Here is a 21,597-nt window from a genome sequence, read left to right as displayed (position 1 = left end):
AGGGGGGTGGATTGTGATGACCTTGTGGGCGGGTGCGTCATGGGCGGGTGCGAGAGACACTGACAGACTACCACATTGGCAAGCTACGGGTGCACAGTCCCACATCGCCTGGGTAGAGGAAAGGTGAAGTGCTTATATGTAAATGTGTCATCTCCAATTGGTATAAGGCCTTTTGGGGTAAAGTCCAAAAGCAAAACCGTGCGGGCTCCGGCCCAAAGCGGACAATATCATACCATGTGGTGGAGTAGGTCGTTACAAATAGTATCAGAGCTTGACCCAGCCGGAAGTGTGCCGACGGGGATGTCGGGCCTCCAAGGGGGGTGGATTATGATGACCTTGTGGGTGGGTGCGAGGGACACTGTCAGGCTACCACACTGGCGAGCTACGAGTGCACAAGTCCCACATCGCCTGGGTAGAGGAAATGTGAAGTGCTTATATGTAAGTGTGTCATCTCCAATTGGTATTAGGCCTTTTAGAGTGAAACCCAAGAGCAAAACCGTGCGGGCTCAGGCCCAAAGCGGACAATATCATACCATGTGGTGGAGTGGGTCATTACAAATGGTATCAAAGCCTGACCCAGCCGGAAGTGTGCCGACAGGGACGTCGGGCCTCCAAAAGGGGTTGATTGTGATGACCTTGTGGGCGGGTGTACCGTGGGCGGGTGCGAGAGACACTGTCAGGCTACCATACTAGCGAGCTGCGGGTGCACAGTCCCATATCGCTTGGATAGAGGAAAGGTGAAGTACTTATATGTAAATATGTCATCTTCAATTGGTATAAGACCTTTTGAGGTGAAGCCCAAGAGCAAAACCGTGCGGGTTCAGGCCCAAAGCGGACAATATCGTACCATGTGGTGGAGTGGGTTGTTACAAATGGTATCAGAGCCTGACCCAGCCGGAAGTATGCTGATGACGGCCGTTCTAATACGCCAAACTGAATGTAGTGAATGTGTGGTTCAAGAAAAGCCTTTTATGTCAAATTTAAATTTATAAAAACTACTACCAACACTACTACTAACGTAGCAAGAGTGAGTAAGTATCGTCCCAAGGGATTATACGTGTTGGAATTTCAACTTCGACTCTAGCGTACCAAATGATTGCAAAAGAGAATTGGGTTGGTTGATTACTTCTAGAAAAGAATTAATTAAAATGCAATAAGATAAAGAGTAAGTAAGAAGGAAATGTCTTGGGGTGTAGAGATCACCACCAAACAATACTATTCCAAACCATAATCAAGTGACTAATGAGGGAAATGAATGTGTTGCAACAATGTTATGTGTGTAAAAGACATTCAATTGGTAAGGGTGACTCAACAAGTGCAAATTGTCTCAATCAACATGTGTGAGGCCACAATACATCTATTGGTAGAGGAATATATTGTCTAGACATCATGTGAAGAGAATAAAATATCAAATCAAGTCATTGAACCTTTCATTAAGCTCATAGTCCAAGCAATCCATAAGGATGACTTAGTTAAACATGCATTATCTAAACATCATGTGAGAGGCCACAATTTATCTATTGGGAGAGGAATAAATTGTCTAAACACATGTGAAAGATACAACGTATCATAACTAGTCATTAATCATTCATTAAGCTCACAATCCACATACAACACACTATTAGAGGAATATGCCGTTTGGACTCACAAGCATGGAACATCAAACATCAAGAGTAGATTGTCCTCCCATCTAACATTATACTACCACTACACTAAATCTACACTACTAGCATGAAAATAAAGCTATCTAGACTAGGGGAGAGGCACAAGCCATCAAGAATAGGCATAAACCATCAAATGAACCAAAATAGCATTCATTAAGCATATCATCTTGATAATCTCTAAATCTATAGCATCAATACACATAGACATGCATAAAAAACACTAAATCTAGAGATAAGCACATGAATATCCTACTCTAGCATACATAGACATATGGGTAGAATAGAATAGTCAATTGGAAGCATTCAACCATACAAACCATGAAATAATCAAGATTTATATATACATGAATATCAAGATGTATCATACAACACTAATCCCTCAATAATACACAAGATTAGAGTATAGAAAGCATGCTTGGGGCTAACTCTAGCCCCAAGAGGATGTTTAGCCACTCATGGTAGTGATGATCCAACCCTCAAGGGCTAACTCCATGGCTGCTCCTTGTTGGTGAAGATCTCCTCCAATGGTGTTCTAGCTTCCCTCCTTCCTCCTCTCCAAGAATAGCCTCCAAGGTGATTTTCAATGTGTGACAAGCGACTCTAGACTCCTTTCCAAAAAGTGTATCATATTCCTTATATAGGTAAGTCAAATACACCCTATGATGAGCTGTGGTCGTGCAAGGCATATTCTCCAATGATTGGGTGAAGGACGGAATAAATGAGCTGGACTTTAACTTTTTCTCACTGGAGGAAGTTCGATCGATCGAACCTTAACTTGGATCGATCGAAGATGGGTTCGATCGATCGAACTGCATCTTGGATCGATCGAAGTGGTCTGACTCCTCCGGATAAGAATAAGGCTGAGATATTTCGAAGATATTTATGGGGAAAAGGACAAAAGTGGTTGGTAGGCGTACAGCTGTGGATAAGATCAATCATTTGAATATGACAAAATAAGGTTCGATCGATCGAAGGTGATGTTGGATCGATCGAACTTGGAATTTCAGCAAAGGTCAAGGTTGGATCTATCGAGAAGTACTGTGATCGATCATAGATGTTCGATCGATCGAACTCTAAGTTGGATCGATCGAACTTTTCAGCTGTACAACTTTGATTCCTTTTTGCTCCTTGCTTTCTCCACTTTGCTCCCTCCTTTGGTTTATCTCAGGATTGCTTCAATTAAGCTCTTATTTGGCTGAGTTAGCTCAATTTTGGGATTAGTGCCTGAAAATATAAATAACACGTAATAAGTTTAAAACGGCAAAGTAAGATAAATAAAGGTACTAGAATGCTTAAGCTTAACGGGTTTAAATGCGCACTTTTCAGTGCTCATCATATGCCGACGGGGACATCGGGCTTCTAAGGGGGGTGGATTGTGATGACCTTGTGGGCGGGTGCGTCGTGGGCGGGTACGAGAGATACTGACAGATTACCACATTGGCAAGTTACGGATGCACAGTCCCACATCGCCTGGGTAGAGGAAAGGTGAATTGCTTATATGTAAATGTGTCATCTCCAATTGGTATAAGGCTTTTTGGGGTGAGGCCTTTTGGGGTGAAGTCCAAAAGCAAAACTGTGCAGGCTCCGGTCCAAAGCGGACAATATCATACCATGTGGTGGAGTAGGTCGTTACAAATGGTATAAGAGCCTGACCTAGCCGGAAGTGTGCCGATGGGGACGTCGGGCCTCCAAGGGGGGTGGATTGTGATGACCTTGTGAGCGGGTGTGCCGTGGGCGGGTGCGAAAACACTGTCAGGCTTCCACACTGGCGAGTTACGGTTGCACAAGTCCCACATCGCTTGGGTAGAGGAAATGTGAAGTGCTTATATGTAAGTGTGTCATCTCCAATTAGTATGAGGCCTTTTGGGGTGAAGTCCAAGAGCAAAACCGTGCGGGCTCAGGCCCAAAGCGGACAATATCATACCATGTGGTGGAGTGGGTCGTTACAGTTATTGTCAAATCTAATAACATTTTCTTACGAAAGATAGGCCCAAAATTATATTAATAAATTAAGAGGAGTGCTAATTGTATTCACGCTCTCGATTGTTCTTCCATAATCTCCTTTTTTATTGGTCACAATTTCTATAATTACCCGTTCATTTATGAAATGTCTTTGCTTATGAAAATTAAAAATATAAAATTTTAAGACAATATTACCCTTTAACCTTTTTTATCTCTCCTCTTTTATTCTCCTCTTCTCAGTTTTATCTCTTATATCAATAACATTTTAGATTGACAAAAAAAAAAAAGGGGGGGGGGGGGGGGGGTTATTTTATTTCCTTTTTTTAATTATATTTTAACTATACATATATATATATATATATATATATATATATATATATATATATATATAATATGTGTGCGCTATATTTGGATTCATGTTCAATTCTTATAATCACAATTTTTTTCTTTTTTAATTTGCCAAAACGAGTAACATTTCGATAATTGATTATTTTATTTCCTTTTTTTAAATTATCTTTTAACTATATATATACGTGTTATATATTGATAGCAAGTGATATATATATATATATATATATATATACACACATGAGATGAATCAACGTGCGTTACACGTAATGTAAATTATCTGTAATTATTTTTATTGTTTTGCAAATATCAAATATCACCCTATGACTTCAATATGAAAACAAATTATTTTTCCCCAACAAGAAATAAAAAATAAAACAGATATCCATATGAAGTTTAATAAAATAACAATGAATTTGGTTTATTTTCAGTGAATAAACCAAAATACTTTGTACACGCGTATTTTGATAAATGTATATACTTTTAGCAATTTTAAAAGTTTTTTGCAATTATAAAAGCATATAAGACCACTAGTTATAATTTGGTTCCAAAATAATTAAAATATGTCTTAAAAGGTGAATATGGAAGAGAGTATTTGATTTTTCTAAGAATAAATAGTCATAAGAGAGTAAAAATCCTTTCTCAAGGGGAATAAATAGAGTCAATGTTGCTATTTATTATTTTTAAATAATAATTTATAATTATGATCTAATTTTAGTGTTTCTAACTAGCTGTTTTGTTTTGTTTTTTTAGTATGAAATATTGTACAAGAGGTGCTTTAATTTTAAATGTAACTATTCCATTTTACATTGTTTCACATGAGTGAGTAGTTACAACAAATCTAAAATTAATCATTAATTTAAGTCACAACTATCATTTAAAATTTTTAGAGTAAGAAGTTTATGAAAATTATAATTTATTAACATTTTATGATATTGAATTTCAATGCATCAACTATCAAACAAAGTTAAAAAACAAAATTTCTTTTTCTTTTAATAAACACCAAAATGTAAACACAATGTTAAAATAAGTGTTTAAATTGAAAAAGGTCTCTAACTCATAAATCTTTCATATGAAAAATAACTAAAATTACAATCTAAACACTAATAAAGTTACTCAAACACTGACTACGTAGATAGAGAAATGTGACTTTTAAAATTCAATTATTTTTGTGATGAGTCATCTCTTTTGGAAATTTAAAAAATAGATTTGTAGAAAGAGAAATAATGCCACTTTTGGATGAAACTAATTTTTTGGAATTGATTTACAAAAATGAGAAAGGAACTTGGAGCATTAGAGATTTTATAAATTATGAATATAAGAATCATCTAATAATGTTGTGTATCAAATCTCGCAAATGTAACAATTTAATCGCTAAAATTTTGAGAAGGAATATAATTCATCAGTTAATCAATTAACTGGCCACAAAATTTGATCCTACTAAGTATCTTTTGTTTTTTAAAAATAATTAAAAGCGTTAAAATCCTAGAAGAAAGAAACTCTTCATGAATGAAAGCAACTTAAAATATATAAACTACGTATTTATTTTAGACTGGGAGTCTGTAAGTATCTTAATAGGTGTGACATTTATGAATATAAAAACATAAACTGAAACGTCACAAATCATGTAATAATATTTTTGTTAATTAAATTAAGTGTTTTAAAATGCATATAAATATTATAAATTGAATACACTTTTTATAGGGTAATAATAATAATAATAATAATAATAATAATATAAAAGTGGCACTGCATTCACAACAACTACTGAAACATACCTTTCCAAAAAGTTAAGATTTTGAGATTTGATTTGATGCACACAAGTTCGAAGTTGTTTGTGGAAGAAGAAAATTTCTAACATTTTTTTCTTATGGGTTCACGCTAGAGGGATTGTGGAAATCAAGAGACTCTTTTAGATTTGAAACTTTTTTAAGGTTGTTTTGGAGTGATGCAACTCTTTGATAATATAACTAATAAGTAACGAAAAGTTACGTGAATTAATTAAGACACATGTTTTAATAAAACAAGAAAAGTCATTTTTTTAAATAATAAAATTTTAAATAATTAAAAGCGTTAAAATCCTATAAGGAAGAAACTCTTCATGAATGAAAGTAACTTAAAATATATAAACTACGTAACGTTTAGGAATATAAAAACATAAACTGAAACGTCACAAGTCATGTAATAATATTTTTGTTAATTAAATTAAGTGTTTTAAAAATGTATATAAATATTATAAATTGATTACACTTTTTATAGGGTATACAAATATAATGACATAAAAGTATTTGTTTACACACACATGTGATTAAGTGAGGAGAGAAAAAAAATAGAAATAAAAAACTTATACGTATATGGAGGGGTAGTTATTTAGATGCACATATATTTACATATTACATATTATACATAAACATGTACATCAATTAAGCGAGGAGAGAAACAAAATTAAAAAAAAAAAACTTAAATGAATTTTGATTATAAGAATTGGACGTGAATCCATATATAGCACGCGCGCGCACACATATATATAGTTAAAATACAATTAAAAAAAAGAAATAAAATATTTCATTCCCATAATATTATTTGTTTTGGCAGTCCAAAAAGAAAGAAAATAATATATATATATATATATATATATATATATATATAATGTTATTGATATAAGGGATAAAATTAAAGAGAGGAGAATAAAAAGAGAGATAAGAAAATGTTAAAGGGTAATTTTGTTTTAAAAATTTATATTTTTAATTTCATAAATAAACGTGTAATTATAAGAATGGTAACTAATAACAGTCGAATGCAATTAGCACTCCTCGTAAATTAAAACTAGGCAGTTCCTCCTCAATCCATTGGGCAAGAGCTGCAATTTAATACTCTGCAGTACCTTTTAAAGTATGAAAATCAATCAATTTTGAAAAAGAAAAATACATATAGCAAACTATAACATCTTAAAAACCTTATAAATCAAATAAACACAAATTATTTTTCAAAATCTACAGTTAATCAAATTTTTAATTATTTTTGTTAATGAACTTTTACTTCATTACTATTTTCTATACTCTACAGCTTTACTTTTATATAAAGTTTCCCTTTTACTTCTTGTATCGACATTATTAAGGAGTATTATTTTTTTCAAATTTCATTATTTAGGAAAAAAAACAAAAGAAAAAAGAAAAAAAGAAAAAGAAAAAGAAAAAGTCTTGGTTTGCCACATCGACATACCAATCAGCACCAGAGCCGAACTGTTTCCCCGTACAGCGAATGCACGCACACAGTATACACAAACTCGAGCAAGCAAACAAACCCTCTCCATCTTTGGGCCTTCCTTCCTTCCTTCTCACAATTAGGGTTTCACTGGCTCTGATTCAATGGAAGACCAAAATCAAACATCATCGGAACCAAATCAAGAGCCCACAGACGATCCGATGGTCGACGATGAATCGTCCCCAACGATTCTCGATATCACCAGCTTTCAGCTCCACGATCTTAGCTCAATCGAGTTTCCTCCGAGTTTGATCGAGTTGGACTTCACGGCCAATCGTTTATCGGCTTTGGACCCTCGAATCGCCCACCTCTCGAACCTCAAAAAGCTCTCGCTTCGCCAGAACCTCTTCGATGATGCCGGCGTCGACCCCATTTCCTGCTGGGATGCCCTTTCGGGCCTCGAGGTATTTGGTCCTGATTTTCTTTCTGTTATGTTTGGTTACGGGGAAAATGTTGGAAAATTAAGGAATTTTATAAATTAAAATGAGCAAACAAAACGTTGCTCTGACTTCTCTGGCTTGTCTGTTTGGTTGCAGAACGCAGAAGATTTTACGGGTCATTTTTCAATTTGTATATTATAATTTACAATATGGTGCTTGTAGAAACATATATCTAAAATCAAAATAGGCATTTTTTTTTTTTTACTTCTTCAGAAACCAAAACAAGACCAATTAACATAAATTAACTCAACGAAGCATTGCCCCAATTATTTGGGGTAGACTACAAGAATACTGTTTTGCCATTCAGCTCTATCTAAAATGAACTTTAGTTAAATAATGTATTGTTATATATTTCTTTCCTATCTTGACCCATTTTATTATCAACCAAACACACATTTTGCATAGTCGTATGTTTGCATATTTGTCCATGTGTTGTGTATGTATGTATGATATGCATATGTATGCTTATACGTGTGGTGTTAGTATTTCTTTCCCAGCATTTGTGTTAATTATTGCTGAAATAATACAAATGGTGTTATTTGCAGGAGCTTGTTCTCAGGGATAATAAATTAATGAAAGTACCTGATGTTAGCATATTCAAGAGGCTATTGGTATTTGATGTCTCTTTCAATGAGATTTCATCATCAAATGGACTGTCTAAGGTCTCTAACACACTCAAGGAACTCTATGTGTCCAAAAATGAAGTTACCAAGATGGAGGAGATTGACCACTTTCATGAGCTACTAATTCTTGAATTTGGCTCAAACAGATTACGGGTAAGAGTTCAATCTCTTAAAGAATATTTCTCTTGTAAAATTAATAGTTGTTTGAAGTTTGGCCATCAACCAATTAGTACCAGCTTGTTTTAGATTTAATTGTTCTTAAATACCTAATCATTGATAACAAGTGTGGGTGCAGTGCACGTGAAATATGTTTATGAAAATTAAAAAATCCACCCATTTGAGTGTTTTATATGAAAGGAGAGTTTGAAAATTAAATGAAACAATGAGTGGTGAATATATGGTCAATGCTGAAGTATTTACTTTGCTAATTCAGGTAATGGAGAATTTGCAAAATTTGACAAATTTGCAAGAGCTATGGCTGGGTCGGAATCGTATCCGTACTGTTAACTTATGTGGGCTCAAATGCATCAAGAAGATTAGCCTGCAGAGTAATCGTTTAACTGCCATGACAGGGTTTGAGGTATCTTGTTGCTAAACATATGTGACGTGGTATTTAGACAAATTGTATTTCTTAATTCTTACTCACTGCTTTCAACTGGAAATGTGGATAACAAGCTTTTCTCTGATTTTCTTTCCCAATTTCAAGGCATGTGTTGCCCTGGAAGAACTATATTTGAGCCATAATGGTATTGCCAAAATGGAAGGCTTATCAACCTTGGTAAATCTGCGGGTCTTGGACGTATCATCGAATAAGCTAACTGAAATTGCTGACATTGGAAACCTGACCCAGTAAGAATCATCTGACATACCCAATCACTTGGACCTTGTCTTTTTGTCCTATACTCTTAACCTGTATTACCTCCATCATGAATCTTTGTTGCAGATTAGAAGATCTATGGCTTAATGACAATCAAATTGCATCAGTAGAAGGTATTGATGAGGCCGTTGCTGGTTCAAGAGAGAAGCTCACCACCATCTACCTTGAGCGCAATCCATGTGTATGATTATTTCTTTACAACTCAAAGTATCTGTTATATGAATTGGAGCCTCATTTTCATTCTCCCCTAGGTTTGAAAATGCCACTTGTTGTTTATCTACTTTTGAAATGCCACTTCTTGTTTACAAATCGAAGTACGTTGTTTTACTTTATGATTCCTATGACCAATCCTACATAGTTGGAAAAAGAACTGTGTTGAGTTGGTTGTTTTATTAGTATTGAAAAATTAGTGGGTGTATAATTTCTAGCAATTTTTCACAATTCGGATATAAATTTTCACAATTTTTTTTTTTTGAATAATGGGTAATAGTAGAACATGAAACTTCATTAGTCTTATCTGGTCTTTGTTTTCTTAATTATGCCTCTACTCCAATGCTTCTATCTTCCAATGTTTTATTGTGTGTAATGTGACAAGGAAGGTACAGCTTAATGGTTGTAGCATGTTTCCAATTGCTGAAGAGTCGGTTTCAAAGGGTGCATCATTTTATTGTAGTGTCTGGCTATAATTAATGTTTTTATTTTTTTGTTTCTTTCTCACATCACTAATTTCAAGTTATGTTTCTGTGACATCCTGCAGGCAAATGCTCCAAACTATTACACTAATTTGAGGCAAATCTTCCCAAATGTTGAGCAAATAGATTCTGAAATTTTTGCCTAGAAGTTTTGTGGCACCTGATTTTTACTCTTGTTCAGAGGACACTGATACAGCAAGTTTTCACTTATGTCAGAGTACTGTTCCTCAAATGTCTTCTATATGTATGTGACCAAGCAATTGATTGTTACATTTACATTTTATCTTTCAGTACCGAGTACACAGATTTTTTTTTGGGGAAATTGTGGTTCATGAGGTTTGGTAGAAGTTGATTCAGTTGTGTTTGCAGAAAAATGCATGCCAAGAAATTAGAAACTGATCAAGGGCTTGCGTTATCAGACTTCCAACCATATGCATTACCTTTCACCATTGTTTACAAGTTTTCAAGACAATTATTTTTTCCCTAATAAAGAGCATTCTCTCAATCTGTGTGTTTTACTTTTTACTTTTTTTATTTTTATTTTATTTATTTTATTTTTTTTGTGGCATGTGTGTGAAAAAAGGGTATAGCTTCTAAAATGGTGCAATTCTGGCTCCAAAATGAGGATGTTTAGTCGGCATGCTCATTAGGTCTTCTGCAACCCTTCTAGAGTGGTGAATTTGTTCACTTTGGAATTGAGGATGGCTTTGTTTTATCCTCAAAAGGTGCCAACAATTTAATTATTGTAAGCAGCCTGCTAAACTTGCATAGACTTCCACTGTCCATTGATTTATACAATATGGAACCATGAACTTGTTTTTCCGGTGGCTCGTAAGGATCATAAAAATGTGGCATCCGCGAATATATTCCCAATATTGTACCCGGATGGAATACTCTAGGCTGATTTCAATAGATAAAAGAATAGTTTTCAAGAGACTATAGGAGTATTCTTGTGTTCTTTTTTAAATTTCTGACCAAAAAATTTGGAATATTTTTTTCCTTGTTTAAAGATGGAACATCACTCTTACATGAAGAACTAAAACAGAAGCTAGTAACCTTAATTTTCAAGAAGTTTTTCATGTTGTGACAAACTATTGTAGCTCAGTAGTCAACCACCTTGTCATATATAACCAACGGTTTGATGTCAGCCAGAAAGAGGCCGTATCAGTGTGAATGGGGTTGGCCTCGTATCCATAAAGGAAGGAAGTTTTAAGTGCACAACAGTTGCTTCATTATGTTCCATTGAGCGATGTTAGTTTCACTGAGAACTTGATTGAATGTCGGAGTTGGCTTTTCATGATTGTAAAAATTTCCATGGCTGTAAACATTTAAAATAAAATAAAGGAAGTAGACTAACCCTAAAAGTAAAAGATCATAAGTAAAGGGGATTCGAACTCACACTCCGTGCACCCAATATATTTTCGGAATTCGAATATGCTAAGTAAGAGATATGTGAGTAAGAATGTGAATCCCATCATATGATGTTATGATGATGTCATATGGTGGAACGTGCACCTCCACTCATAACACACAGTTGCATCCTCCGAATTAATTCGGAAATGTATCATTTTTCAATCAATAATTTGGAACTTCGACTGGGTTTGCTCTGCTATCCGGAGAGAACATTAAAAAATCTGCCCTAGAATTCATTCTTGAAGGCACTCCCCTAATGGGGGTTGAAGACTATATCAACAGGTGCAATGAGCTGTGCAGAAGGCAAGAGGTGATTTCTAATGTTAGATTAGGCCCCTATTATTTTGAAAAAACAACACGGCTGTGATCAAGAAAAATTTCACATTGGCCTAAAAACCAACTTTGGCTTAGCCCCCTACCTACTTATTATGATCAAGAAAAATCAAGTCACACATAACAAAAGACACCACACAAAGCAATGTGAAATATTGGCAAAAAAACCTCATAAAAGAACTTTACATTATTATACACAAGCAGCTACAGAACACACTCCCAGACTACGAAACAAGCGTATACCTTCCAAATTTCTGTAATTAATAGCTTAATCTCTCTCTATCTATCCCCCAAATTGTCCTGACCTGAAGTGGAAGAGAAGTATAAGAAAGCCAGTGGAAGAGAAGTATAAGAAAGCCGGAAACTTTCATGGGGGCGAAAGAACCTCAATAAGTTAGATGTGGTAGAACGGACATATTCTCTAATGTGGAAGAATAATAATCAATGTTAACTGCCTTCTGTTGAAATTCAACTTCACAAGCCTTCTCAACTCCTGGATGACTATGATGAGGAGCAAGTCCACTGTGCCCGTCAAGTTCTTGCATGACTAAAGTGGCAAGGACTTCAACCAAATTCAGCCATAAATATCTGTACAATAGAAGCATTTTTGCTTCCAATGTAGACATGCTCAGTTCCAAAAGCCCCCCCTTAAAGCATATCATTGGAAACTCCGATGTTGGATACGGTGGCAAATACCAGTAAAACTACAAGAATGTCCCAGAGCTACCGAAGCAGTATGGTATCCACTGATGACTCAAAGTTCTGTTACAGTTTCTTTGGTAAGTTGTAGGTTTTCTTTAGGAACTTTGTTGCCATCTTATCATTTCGATAACATAAAACTCGCAAGAGTGTGTTTGGTTCACTTGGACTCCACTGACCTGAAGTTGGAGGCAACGGAAGCCTTGATTTAGCAGAGGCGGCACAGCTTTCTAGTGTTACACCTCTGAATTGCTCAATTAGGCTCTCAGTATCAGTATGGAAAAGGGGAAGGACACGCTTCACATTAGTAGAAAACTTATCTATCAAGTCAGCTGGCAATCCATCACCATTAGACCAGAAGAGATCCATGAGAAACTTGAAATCCTCCTCTACTACAACAGAATCTTGCTGAGTAAAAGCACGAGAAGGGCCTCCCGCAAGCAAAACCAATAAGAACCCATTAAATGAAGCTTTCATTATGTCAGTAATCACACGTGTTCGGACTCTGTCATGCACTGTTGATGATATAATCTCCAAATTTTGCTCAAGTTCTTGGAGAAAAGGCTCAATCCTGGAAGACGAAGCTTCGCCCACATACAGACTATCCCAAAAGACAGGACTTAGGTCTTGAAATACGACCTTGTATGCAGTCACCTCACAGAGTTGCTGGATCCCTTCCACACAAGCAGCTGCTGAATGCTGAAACATTTTTCCTGACCCATTTACGGCATCATCCACATGAGTTGACCCAGATTTCCTCAAATGGATGATTGTCCTCTTTTCTAGAACTTCCAACTCCTTCCGAATGTACTGTAGAGTATTAATGCGAACACATAGTTGTGGTATACCGAAGGAGTTATCCCCATTTATGGTCCCAACCTGAGGTTTCCTCCTCTGAGCCATGTGGTACTTTTCTTTCTTCTTAAATACACCATTGAATTTTGATCCAGTTGTACATCTGGTCAAACCTGGCATGGTTGGAACAAAAGTATTTGGGGATCCTGCAAAATACATGACAGAATCAATAGTTACTAAGGAGAGCAAACATTTGACAATTGCATTTTTTTTCTTCTCTTTCTAGCAGACAATGTAATATTTACCACAGCCAGATTTTGCCTTCAATATGTAATGTTGAAGGCATTTATCAAGCCCACTCATCAAGTCAGATAGCAAAACCGGATGCATCGGTATAGGCAACAAAAAGAATGCTTCCAAAGTTTCGTCTATGCTTCGTAAAACTTCAACTGAAGAGGGAGCAAATCTCTCTTTGTTTGCCCGAGGATTCCACACCTATAAAGAAGATGTTGGTTAGGTCATATAAATTTAGCAAAATGTTTACTGGATAAGTCATACAAGACTGGTCAAAAACTACGTTTCAAATTTGTATTAAGAAATGTGATCAAGCGGCAAGCGAAAAATGATGAGAAAATTATTAAATCGGTCTTTAAGTTATTAAAAGATGCATTGTGTACCACAAGCAGTGTGAGTGGAAAAATATTGCAGGCTTTAGTTTTCATAATTTTGGCATACTATCTTCACACTTCTGAATGGAAAATAGTTGCGAGTAATTAACAAAGCTTGCCCATTTAGGTTGGAAGAAAGATAATTTTCTCCCTCTTTTTCCAGAATAAATGTGGTAATGGTTAGAATTAGCCGAGGACAATGTTCAAGCTCAGGCAGCCAGCCAGCTTGCAGTACTATCCAAAACTATTACCAGACATAAAGCTTGCATCTTACGATCTTAGCACCTCTGGAAGACAGAACAAATATTCTCCTAAAAAATTACCAACTAGAACCAAACAATAACTAGATATGTCATTGTCAAAGGGAGAAAAAAAAGAAGTCAGGATTACTACAGTTGTTCTGTCATTGTATACTTGATATTCAGATGATTTTAAAAAGTCAAAATGTGCAACAGGTGTAATACTAATACTGTACATTATTTCATATAGATATTTGCTTTTACGCACTTCTTCATGCTTGACCTGAAGCATTTGGTATGGGAGAAAATTATTATAACGTGAAACTCTCTGATAACAGTGAAACTGCCTGAAAGGCTTTGAAGTCATTCACATTCTCTCCATATGATAGAAAGAAGGTATGAGTGTATTCATGAGTGGATTCATGCATACAGAGCCCAGTCAATATAAACTCAGATCCTCCGGAGTCTCGGATATGTTAATCTCTGTTCATATATGGACTCAGATCTGTAGGATGTAGTAGCTGGATCCAGATGTCAGTCAACCTGAATCCATTCTACTGATAAATCAATCCCCATCCATGTTCATTGAGGTATCCAACCAAAGGAACAAAGTTAAGATGGAAAAGGGAGTAGAAAAGGGTACCTCTTGTTGCAGATTTCTATCAACCCACTCCTTCAGTCTGTCCACTCTTGTCCTTATCCATGTTTTCACCAGATTGGCAATTATACCTTCAGCCTCATAAGGAGTCATCTCCTGCATGATTGCCTTCCCACCATCCTCACTATCCGCAGAATCTTGAACTGCAATTTGCACAAGATCTTTTTCCAACTTGTCAGCAGCAAGTAACACTTGTACAGCATCAGGTGTCAACTCACTAATACCCGAAACAAATTTCTTCAATTCATTCCCATAGCAAGAATGAAGGGTGGCTACAGCTACACCTGTTGGAAGCGGGTGCCATCTCTCCAGTATGGGACTGTATATCTCCTTTTCATTAAAAGCCAGTTCATAAATGCCTTGAGCAAGTATGCAAAGGACAGGAAGAGGACTTTGTTGATTTTTAGACAACCGCTTGCTTGAGTTTACCTTCTCCATTTCCTGTGTTGAGATAGATCAAACAAAAAATTGAGTTTGAATCAGGACACAGAATAGACGAAAAGCTCAGCCGAGTAGCAAGTCTATCTGAAAACAAAACTGGAAAAACCTATATTGCTCGAAGCAAGTAATATTTTGGATAATGGCACAGATATATGTGAACATTCAAAAGTCAAACAGCAGCAGAGATTCAGGAATTGGGAAGTAGTCAGGACAATAAATTAAAGTTACAACAGAAAGTTTAATCCTGCAAATGAATGAAGCGAGACTTTTTGGCTGTTAAAAGCAGGTAACCCAATTACAATAGTCTAGGTTTATTGGTAATATATATATTCATCTCAAAATCAGTGTTTCAATATTTCTTAGTTATTTCTAAGGGGTGTGTTTGGAATGTCATTTCTGGAACACATTCTTGGAAAAATTTTATTACATTACTTGCTTCTGCTTTTGAGTTAATGTGGATCTGTTTGTAAAAATGAGAGTTGTTGGCCGATAAAACCACACCCTCCTCAACCTTTCTAGGGATAATCTTTTATTCTATCATTTTTCTCTCTATTTCCACTTTTCTCTTTCATCTTCTCTGTCTAAACTGATCAGTATCCTATATTTATACATATGATACGAATAATAATTCATTTTATTTTCAAAAGCACCCCAAGGGGATCAAGCTCAAAGACAAAAACTTGCCTGAGCATAAGCAGAACGTATAGATGACCTGATGTAAGTTTCAACCCTGTTGTGTGCTACATCAACATCTTTCCTCTTTCTACGGTATTCATGAGAGATGTCTTCAACCAATATCTTGGCTGCTGAGACGCCCAGTGATATGACATTCTGCATTAGATCAACATTTCCACCGTAAAACGTATCATGGTAAGCAAGTAGTCTTTTTTCTGCCCAATCCAACATCAAACTCAATGTAGAGCTCAATATATTGGAGTAAGCTTGATCCTTTGTCGCCTTTGCATCCTTTTCAACCTCCAATAACAAATTATTGGCGGCAAAGAGCAGGTCACTCTGAACTTGGTCAGTTGCAACATAACGGTGAAATAATATCCATGAAAAGCAAAGATTATGCAGCATCTGGTTTATTCCAAGTATTACCCATGTCTTCTTTATGAGCTCTAAAACCTCATCAACTTCTTCAATGACGGATGTTTCTACACTTGCATCAAAGCAAGCTTCTAGAAGCATTTCATAGAGTCGGAGATTCAAAGGAACTCCGTCCGCCCAGTGGCATGTTCCAGAGATGGACCCGTCAAATGATCTGCAAGCAAGAGACATCACAGAGCTGCGAAGAGCTTGCATTGATTCACTGCGCTTTCCAGTCTCTATGGGCCTTTCTAAGGCCCCGTAAATAATCTGCCGAAGCTGTTGTGAAGCAGCGTCTCTCTTATCCAAGGGCAGATGAGGATGCAAAATTAGTCCAGCTTCGAGAATCTTCAAATTTCTCCTTTTCCATGCTTCATATTCTCGCGGATTTGGAAAATCTGAAGACTTGAACTGCTGCAATAGCTCTAGTGGTAGAACTATTGACTCAATGCGCCTTCCAAGCTGTGAACAAGTGCAGAAACATAAGCCAATTATCAAGTAACTGAAATTTGTACAACATTGTTAGTCATCAAACATATACATGTTAACTCTTCATCAAAATAGCTATAAATATAATTTCAATTTTTCGGAGACGTGTCACACAATAAATTAATCCCAGAGCATTAAGCAACAGAACGAAAACTCTGGGAATTAATCCAAACGAAGATGGAAGTGCAGCTACAAATTCATGACAAGCTTTTCTAATACAATATGTGGTTTGTCACTTAAATAAACCAAACAATAGGACCTGCCACATTGATCATGTATACTGTGGTGCTTAATATATAGCAGCATAGTCAATATTAAGATTTAATCACGATCAAAACTGCAAAGCCGTTCCACTCAAAAGCACAAACACACAGGACGGAAAAAATGCAGCTCTTCAATTTTGCAAGGTTGAGAAAAGGTTTCATAAACAATAGGTTCCGAATTCAAACTTCTGTCCACATAATTGAAACACAATTATAAATTATGAGTACAAGTAATAATAAGGTGAACTCAAGATAATAATCCCCAAAAATTGACAAAATATCCCAATAATTAATAGGAGAAATAAGATTCTAAAGCCAAAAGGACCCCAAAGTCCTGTTACATTAATGCCATGGAGCGAGTGTGTGAGACGAATCAAACAAGAAACAACAGACAACAAGAGAATAATCCAAAAGAGCCACAATATCAGCAAGCTTGGTTGCTGAGAGAATGCAACAAAATAAATATATAAAAAAGAATTAATCCAATCAGGAACTATAATTTATCACTATTAAATTTCGCTCATAATTTGAGTTTAACGCAATTATTCAGCTTAGTTGAGTCAAATTTCACATTTTCTGTTAAAGAAACTAACATAATCAAAAGCTGAAACTTTCTGTTTCCTCTACCTCTATTTTCTCAGCAACCAAACAGCAAAACTCAGATTTACCCAAGCAGAGGTTAATGAATAACAAACCCATTACGCACAAGTTAAAATTTATGTCTCTGAATCTATATGTGTTCAAATTAATGTGTGTGTATATATAATTGAGTACCTGTCCAGCAGCAATTCTCAACAGGGCACGCCTAATCCTGGAATCAGTCTGCTCCGAAACCCTCATCTGAAACCTCATGAGCTCACCAATAGTCACGGGTCGCTTGGCCTTCCCCAAACTCTCTGAGTCCTGACTCACTGAGTCGGAGCTCTTCTTTGACGATTTCAACCCCAAGGCCTTCTTGACCTTACTCGCCGCCGTGGACGTCAGCGACCTCTGCAACGAGGGCGAAGACGACATGGACGTGGACCTCTCAATGGCCCTCTCGGACTGCGAAACGAAAGTCAACGGCCTCCCACCGGAGCTCCGGCAAGCTCCCACTAATATCTCGTAGGCGGTTTCTCGGAGCTCGGTGTCGGATATGTCCAAACCCAATTGGCCGAATGGGTTGGAGAGGTCGTCGGAGGACACAATAGGAATATCATTGCCGTTTTTGATTACCATCTTGGATTCTTAGAAGAGTGGTTGTGTCTCTGAAAACATGAAAAAGAATGGAAGGGCTTTAGAGAGAGAGAGTAGATATAATAGACAATAAAAACCCAAACTTTCAAGGCTTTCCGTGTGGGTATCGAGTGGGGGGTGAGCCGTGGTCTCTATCTGGGTATTGCCTTTTCTCTGTGAGATAAAAAGTAAAATGGGTTGGGTTTATTCTTGCTTCACTTTAAAGGAATGTATGATTTGTGTTTTAGAGAGAGAAAGAGATGGGTGCGGACTGTGGAGAATGGAGATGGAATTGAAATAGTGAGGTTGGCAGAACAGTTGAGAGAACGTTGAAAAAGTAATTAGGAGTCGGATTCTACTCGTTTTTGATTTAGGCACAAATTGGACGCGTTCTTAGGAGAAGTTGGGATACTCGTCTATTCATTAGTCATATTTATTTTTTTTGTTTGGCTGTGTTATTGTTGCTAGGAAAAAAAAAATTAGTCATATACTGGAATTATTATTATTATTATTATTATTATTTTTTGATACTCGTATTTGATTTAGGCACAAATTGGACGCCTTTTTTTTATCCCCAATAATTATTAATCTTCGAGGAGCTTTAGCGGCGCGACTGACGCTCGTCTCTTGTGACAAGTCTCTGAGATACATGAACAACTAGTTTAACAAATTATGATTCTAAATAAAGAAAAATAAAAGGAAATTACACAACAGCTGGTCAAAGAGGCGAGTTTGGAGCCATGGTCGCGCAAACAGTTAACAAATCAAGCTGCCACTCTCTTATTTGTTTTTGGGTGCAGTGAAAAAAAGAAAAGAAAAATAACATTAGTTGGTTAGGAGAGAAAAGGAAAAAAAAAATTGAAAAAAAAAAAAAAAAATCATTGTTAACTATTTATTGTTAAAGAAAAACAAAGGAAAAGATTAGTAATATATTTGGAGAAAGAAATGAAATGAAACAAAACTATTTAAATAAATTTATTCTTATATTTGGAAAATTGCAAAATTATTCTTTTCTTTTTTTAAAAAATTCTATATCAAACACGCTATTTTATTTCCTTTCATTACTTTAATATTTTTTTCTTACCTTCACCATCCAACCAAACTTATCTTGGAAAAAGAGGAAGTACCGCCAACGTACACTAAGGTGCGTGTACCATACAAATTACAAGGAACACAACAGGCACAAAAAAACAAAAAAAAAAACAAAACAACCATCCCTATCCTAAGTTTATATACTGATTACCGAAGCATTCAATTACTTAAAGAAAGTATCACTATATTATGGTCATGAGTGTTTGACCATAATACAGTGATACTTACCAACATCCACTAGAGTATTAATTTCAAAACAAATTGTGAAATCGGGCAGAATCTTTGAACACAGAGAGAGAGAAAATTGTGCCCAAGATCCGCCATGGTATTAATTTCAACCTCAATTTAACCTATCTTGGTGTTAAATATATGGTAAAGAACGCAACCAAATAAATGTAAAAGAAAATTCTTAAACATTAATAAGTTCACATTTTAACTGTTGTGACTTGTAACGTTGGGACAGTATATTTAAATTTATGGGCGGGTGGGTGGGTTGGAAAAGGAAGGACCAACTGTCTGGCCTTTCCTTTCCATCAAAATTTAATGACAGAAACTTTCTAACATTAAAAAAAACTTGTAGTCGATGTGGAATAAATGAAAATAAAGTTTGGGCATCTTGTATTTGTGTGTCTTATGCTCGGTTTGGTAGGAAGAAAAAAAAATTAAATGGAATGGAGAGAATAAGGGATGACTAAAACATTCTTAGGGAAAAGATTAAAAGTATTTTTCTATTTTGAAGACACCAAAAATGATCCGGGCTTAGTATGATTCGTATTGTTAAGAATGGGTTTGGTATGGATAGCCAGGATGGAGCAAGTCTACGCTGAATGGGCCCAGATCCAAGAAGTCATTACGAAAACCCATATTATAATGAAAGAAGTTGAGCCCAAACAAAAAGAAAAAGATAGGTCCAGCACAGGAGTGGTTATAACCGTCTAAGTGGTTGTAAACGTTTATAAATAGAGGGAATTGAGAGGGAAAAGAGGTTGAAAAGTTTCTCTCTCTACAGGGAAAATTCTTTGTACTTTCATATTTTTATTCAATTAGATGGAAGAGAATAGAAAAAGTTGACAATTTAATTTGATATGTAGGATAAAACCTATTTTTTAAGTTATTTTTACCATTAAACCCATCACTACTTTATTTATGAAATTTATTAAATATTTCTAAAGGGTGGTGTAATAATTTAAAACTTATATAATAGGCTTATTTGTCTTCTCTCTTATCATTTCTTTGGACGGATGAACATTTGTGAAAACAGAAGAATGACTTATCTTTCCTATTATCATTTCTTTCCTTATATTATATCTACCGAACAAAAAAAAATTATTCATTCCTTTATGTTTTTCTTTCACCTATCTTCCTTTCTTCCTATCCAAGGTAGCATGAAGTGGTAGGAACATATTATGAAGAGTCAAAGCTAGGAGAAGAGGCCATTTAAGCAAAGCCAAATCAATTGCGGCCTGCAAAGCAGGCTAATCATAGATGGGCATTAAACAATTCTTCTTCTTCTTCTTTTTTTTTTTTTTTTCTTTTTTCAATTCGCACTTCAAAAAAGTGCTTTCTCATCTGGTTATGTTTGTACCATTGCATTAAAAAATTGTGCCACCCATGTGGTATATATTATTGGTCTCTTTCTGGCTAGCTGTTTGGTGGCATTGTTTACGTGGTTCGAAGTGCTTGATTCTTTTTTTTTTTTTTTTTTTGGGGCAAACAGACAAATTATAATTATATAATTACCTGCTTTTATTATCAAAAAAAAATAAAATAAAATAAAAAAAACAAATTATATAAAATCAAACAACATTACAATCCTCCTTGAGGACGTTTAACAACTAAAGGGGCCAAACATCCCAATCAAAATTCCCTTTCCTACATTGAGCAACCCATTTGCTTAAACCATGGATTACCTCGTTACATTCTCTAGGACACCAAAACAAAAAGCACTGAGGGAATTGTTGCACTAAGAACTGAATATCATTACATACAGGAGCCAACAAACCATTAGTGGGATTTAGAGACATTATTTGTTAACAGTCTCCTTCAATCTCAACTAAATCAGTGTAGCAAACCTTCCTTAAGAATAATGGCCTCCGCAGCTTCAGCATTACCAATGTTGTGGAAACAAACCGTAGCAACTTTTAAAGCTCTCCTACCATAATCTCATAACACCATACCACCCCCATATACTTTAGACATTGGGCAAAAAGATGCATCCACATTAAGCTTCAAAACACCCCTAGCTGGAGTTTTCCAATGCCCAAGAACCAGTTGAATAGCAAGATTAGTTAATTGGATAGAAGTTTCCTGTATCACCAAGCCCTGAAATTCAT

At 35.8% G+C, this 21,597-nt stretch overlaps 2 protein-coding genes across 2 annotated transcripts; one reads left to right on the top strand and one right to left on the bottom strand.

The window, feature by feature from the left end:
• Window positions 1–7,191: 7,191 nt before the first annotated feature.
• LOC132280094 (protein phosphatase 1 regulatory inhibitor subunit PPP1R7 homolog) lies at window positions 7,192–10,375 on the top strand. The gene is made up of 6 exons (XM_059782216.1): window positions 7,192–7,642; window positions 8,224–8,454; window positions 8,735–8,881; window positions 9,008–9,150; window positions 9,245–9,359; window positions 9,936–10,375. The coding sequence occupies exons 1-6, from the start codon at window positions 7,343–7,345 to the stop codon at window positions 10,014–10,016; spliced, it is 1,017 nt and encodes a 338-aa protein (XP_059638199.1). The 5' UTR covers window positions 7,192–7,342; the 3' UTR covers window positions 10,017–10,375.
• Window positions 10,376–11,771: 1,396 nt separating this feature from the next.
• On the bottom strand, window positions 11,772–18,504 carry LOC132280093 (protein unc-13 homolog). The gene is made up of 5 exons (XM_059782214.1): window positions 17,732–18,504; window positions 15,801–16,667; window positions 14,661–15,116; window positions 13,416–13,605; window positions 11,772–13,316 (listed from the first exon to the last, which is right to left on the bottom strand). The coding sequence occupies exons 1-5, from the start codon at window positions 18,173–18,175 to the stop codon at window positions 12,382–12,384; spliced, it is 2,892 nt and encodes a 963-aa protein (XP_059638197.1). The 5' UTR covers window positions 18,176–18,504; the 3' UTR covers window positions 11,772–12,381.
• Window positions 18,505–21,597: the final 3,093 nt, after the last annotated feature.

This window comes from Cornus florida, unplaced genomic scaffold (genome assembly GCF_030987335.1).
Source record: "Cornus florida cultivar Cherokee Brave unplaced genomic scaffold, ASM3098733v1 CherokeeBrave_3.0.0_Hap2_Chr10, whole genome shotgun sequence".
In the NCBI taxonomy this organism is placed as follows: Eukaryota; Viridiplantae; Streptophyta; class Magnoliopsida; order Cornales; family Cornaceae; genus Cornus; species Cornus florida.
The sequence above is the reverse complement of the archived record's forward strand: the minus strand, read 5'-3'. Positions and strand labels throughout refer to the sequence as shown.

Bases quoted from the DNA above. Each gene is read 5' to 3' on its own strand.
- LOC132280094 (XM_059782216.1), top strand. From the start codon at position 7,343: ATGGAAGACCAAAATCAAACATCATCGGAACCAAATCAAGAGCCCACA. The intron at 7,643-8,223 runs GTATTTGGTCCT...TGTTATTTGCAG, and splicing joins ATGCCCTTTCGGGCCTCGAG to GAGCTTGTTCTCAGGGATAA. The intron at 8,882-9,007 runs GTATCTTGTTGC...CCCAATTTCAAG, and splicing joins CTGCCATGACAGGGTTTGAG to GCATGTGTTGCCCTGGAAGA.
- LOC132280093 (XM_059782214.1), bottom strand. From the start codon at position 18,175: ATGGTAATCAAAAACGGCAATGATATTCCTATTGTGTCCTCCGACGAC. The intron at 15,117-15,800 runs GCAAGTTTTTGT...ATCTCAACACAG, and splicing joins TACGTTCTGCTTATGCTCAG to GAAATGGAGAAGGTAAACTC. The intron at 13,317-13,415 runs GTAAATATTACA...TGTATTTTGCAG, and splicing joins GAAGGCAAAATCTGGCTGTG to GATCCCCAAATACTTTTGTT.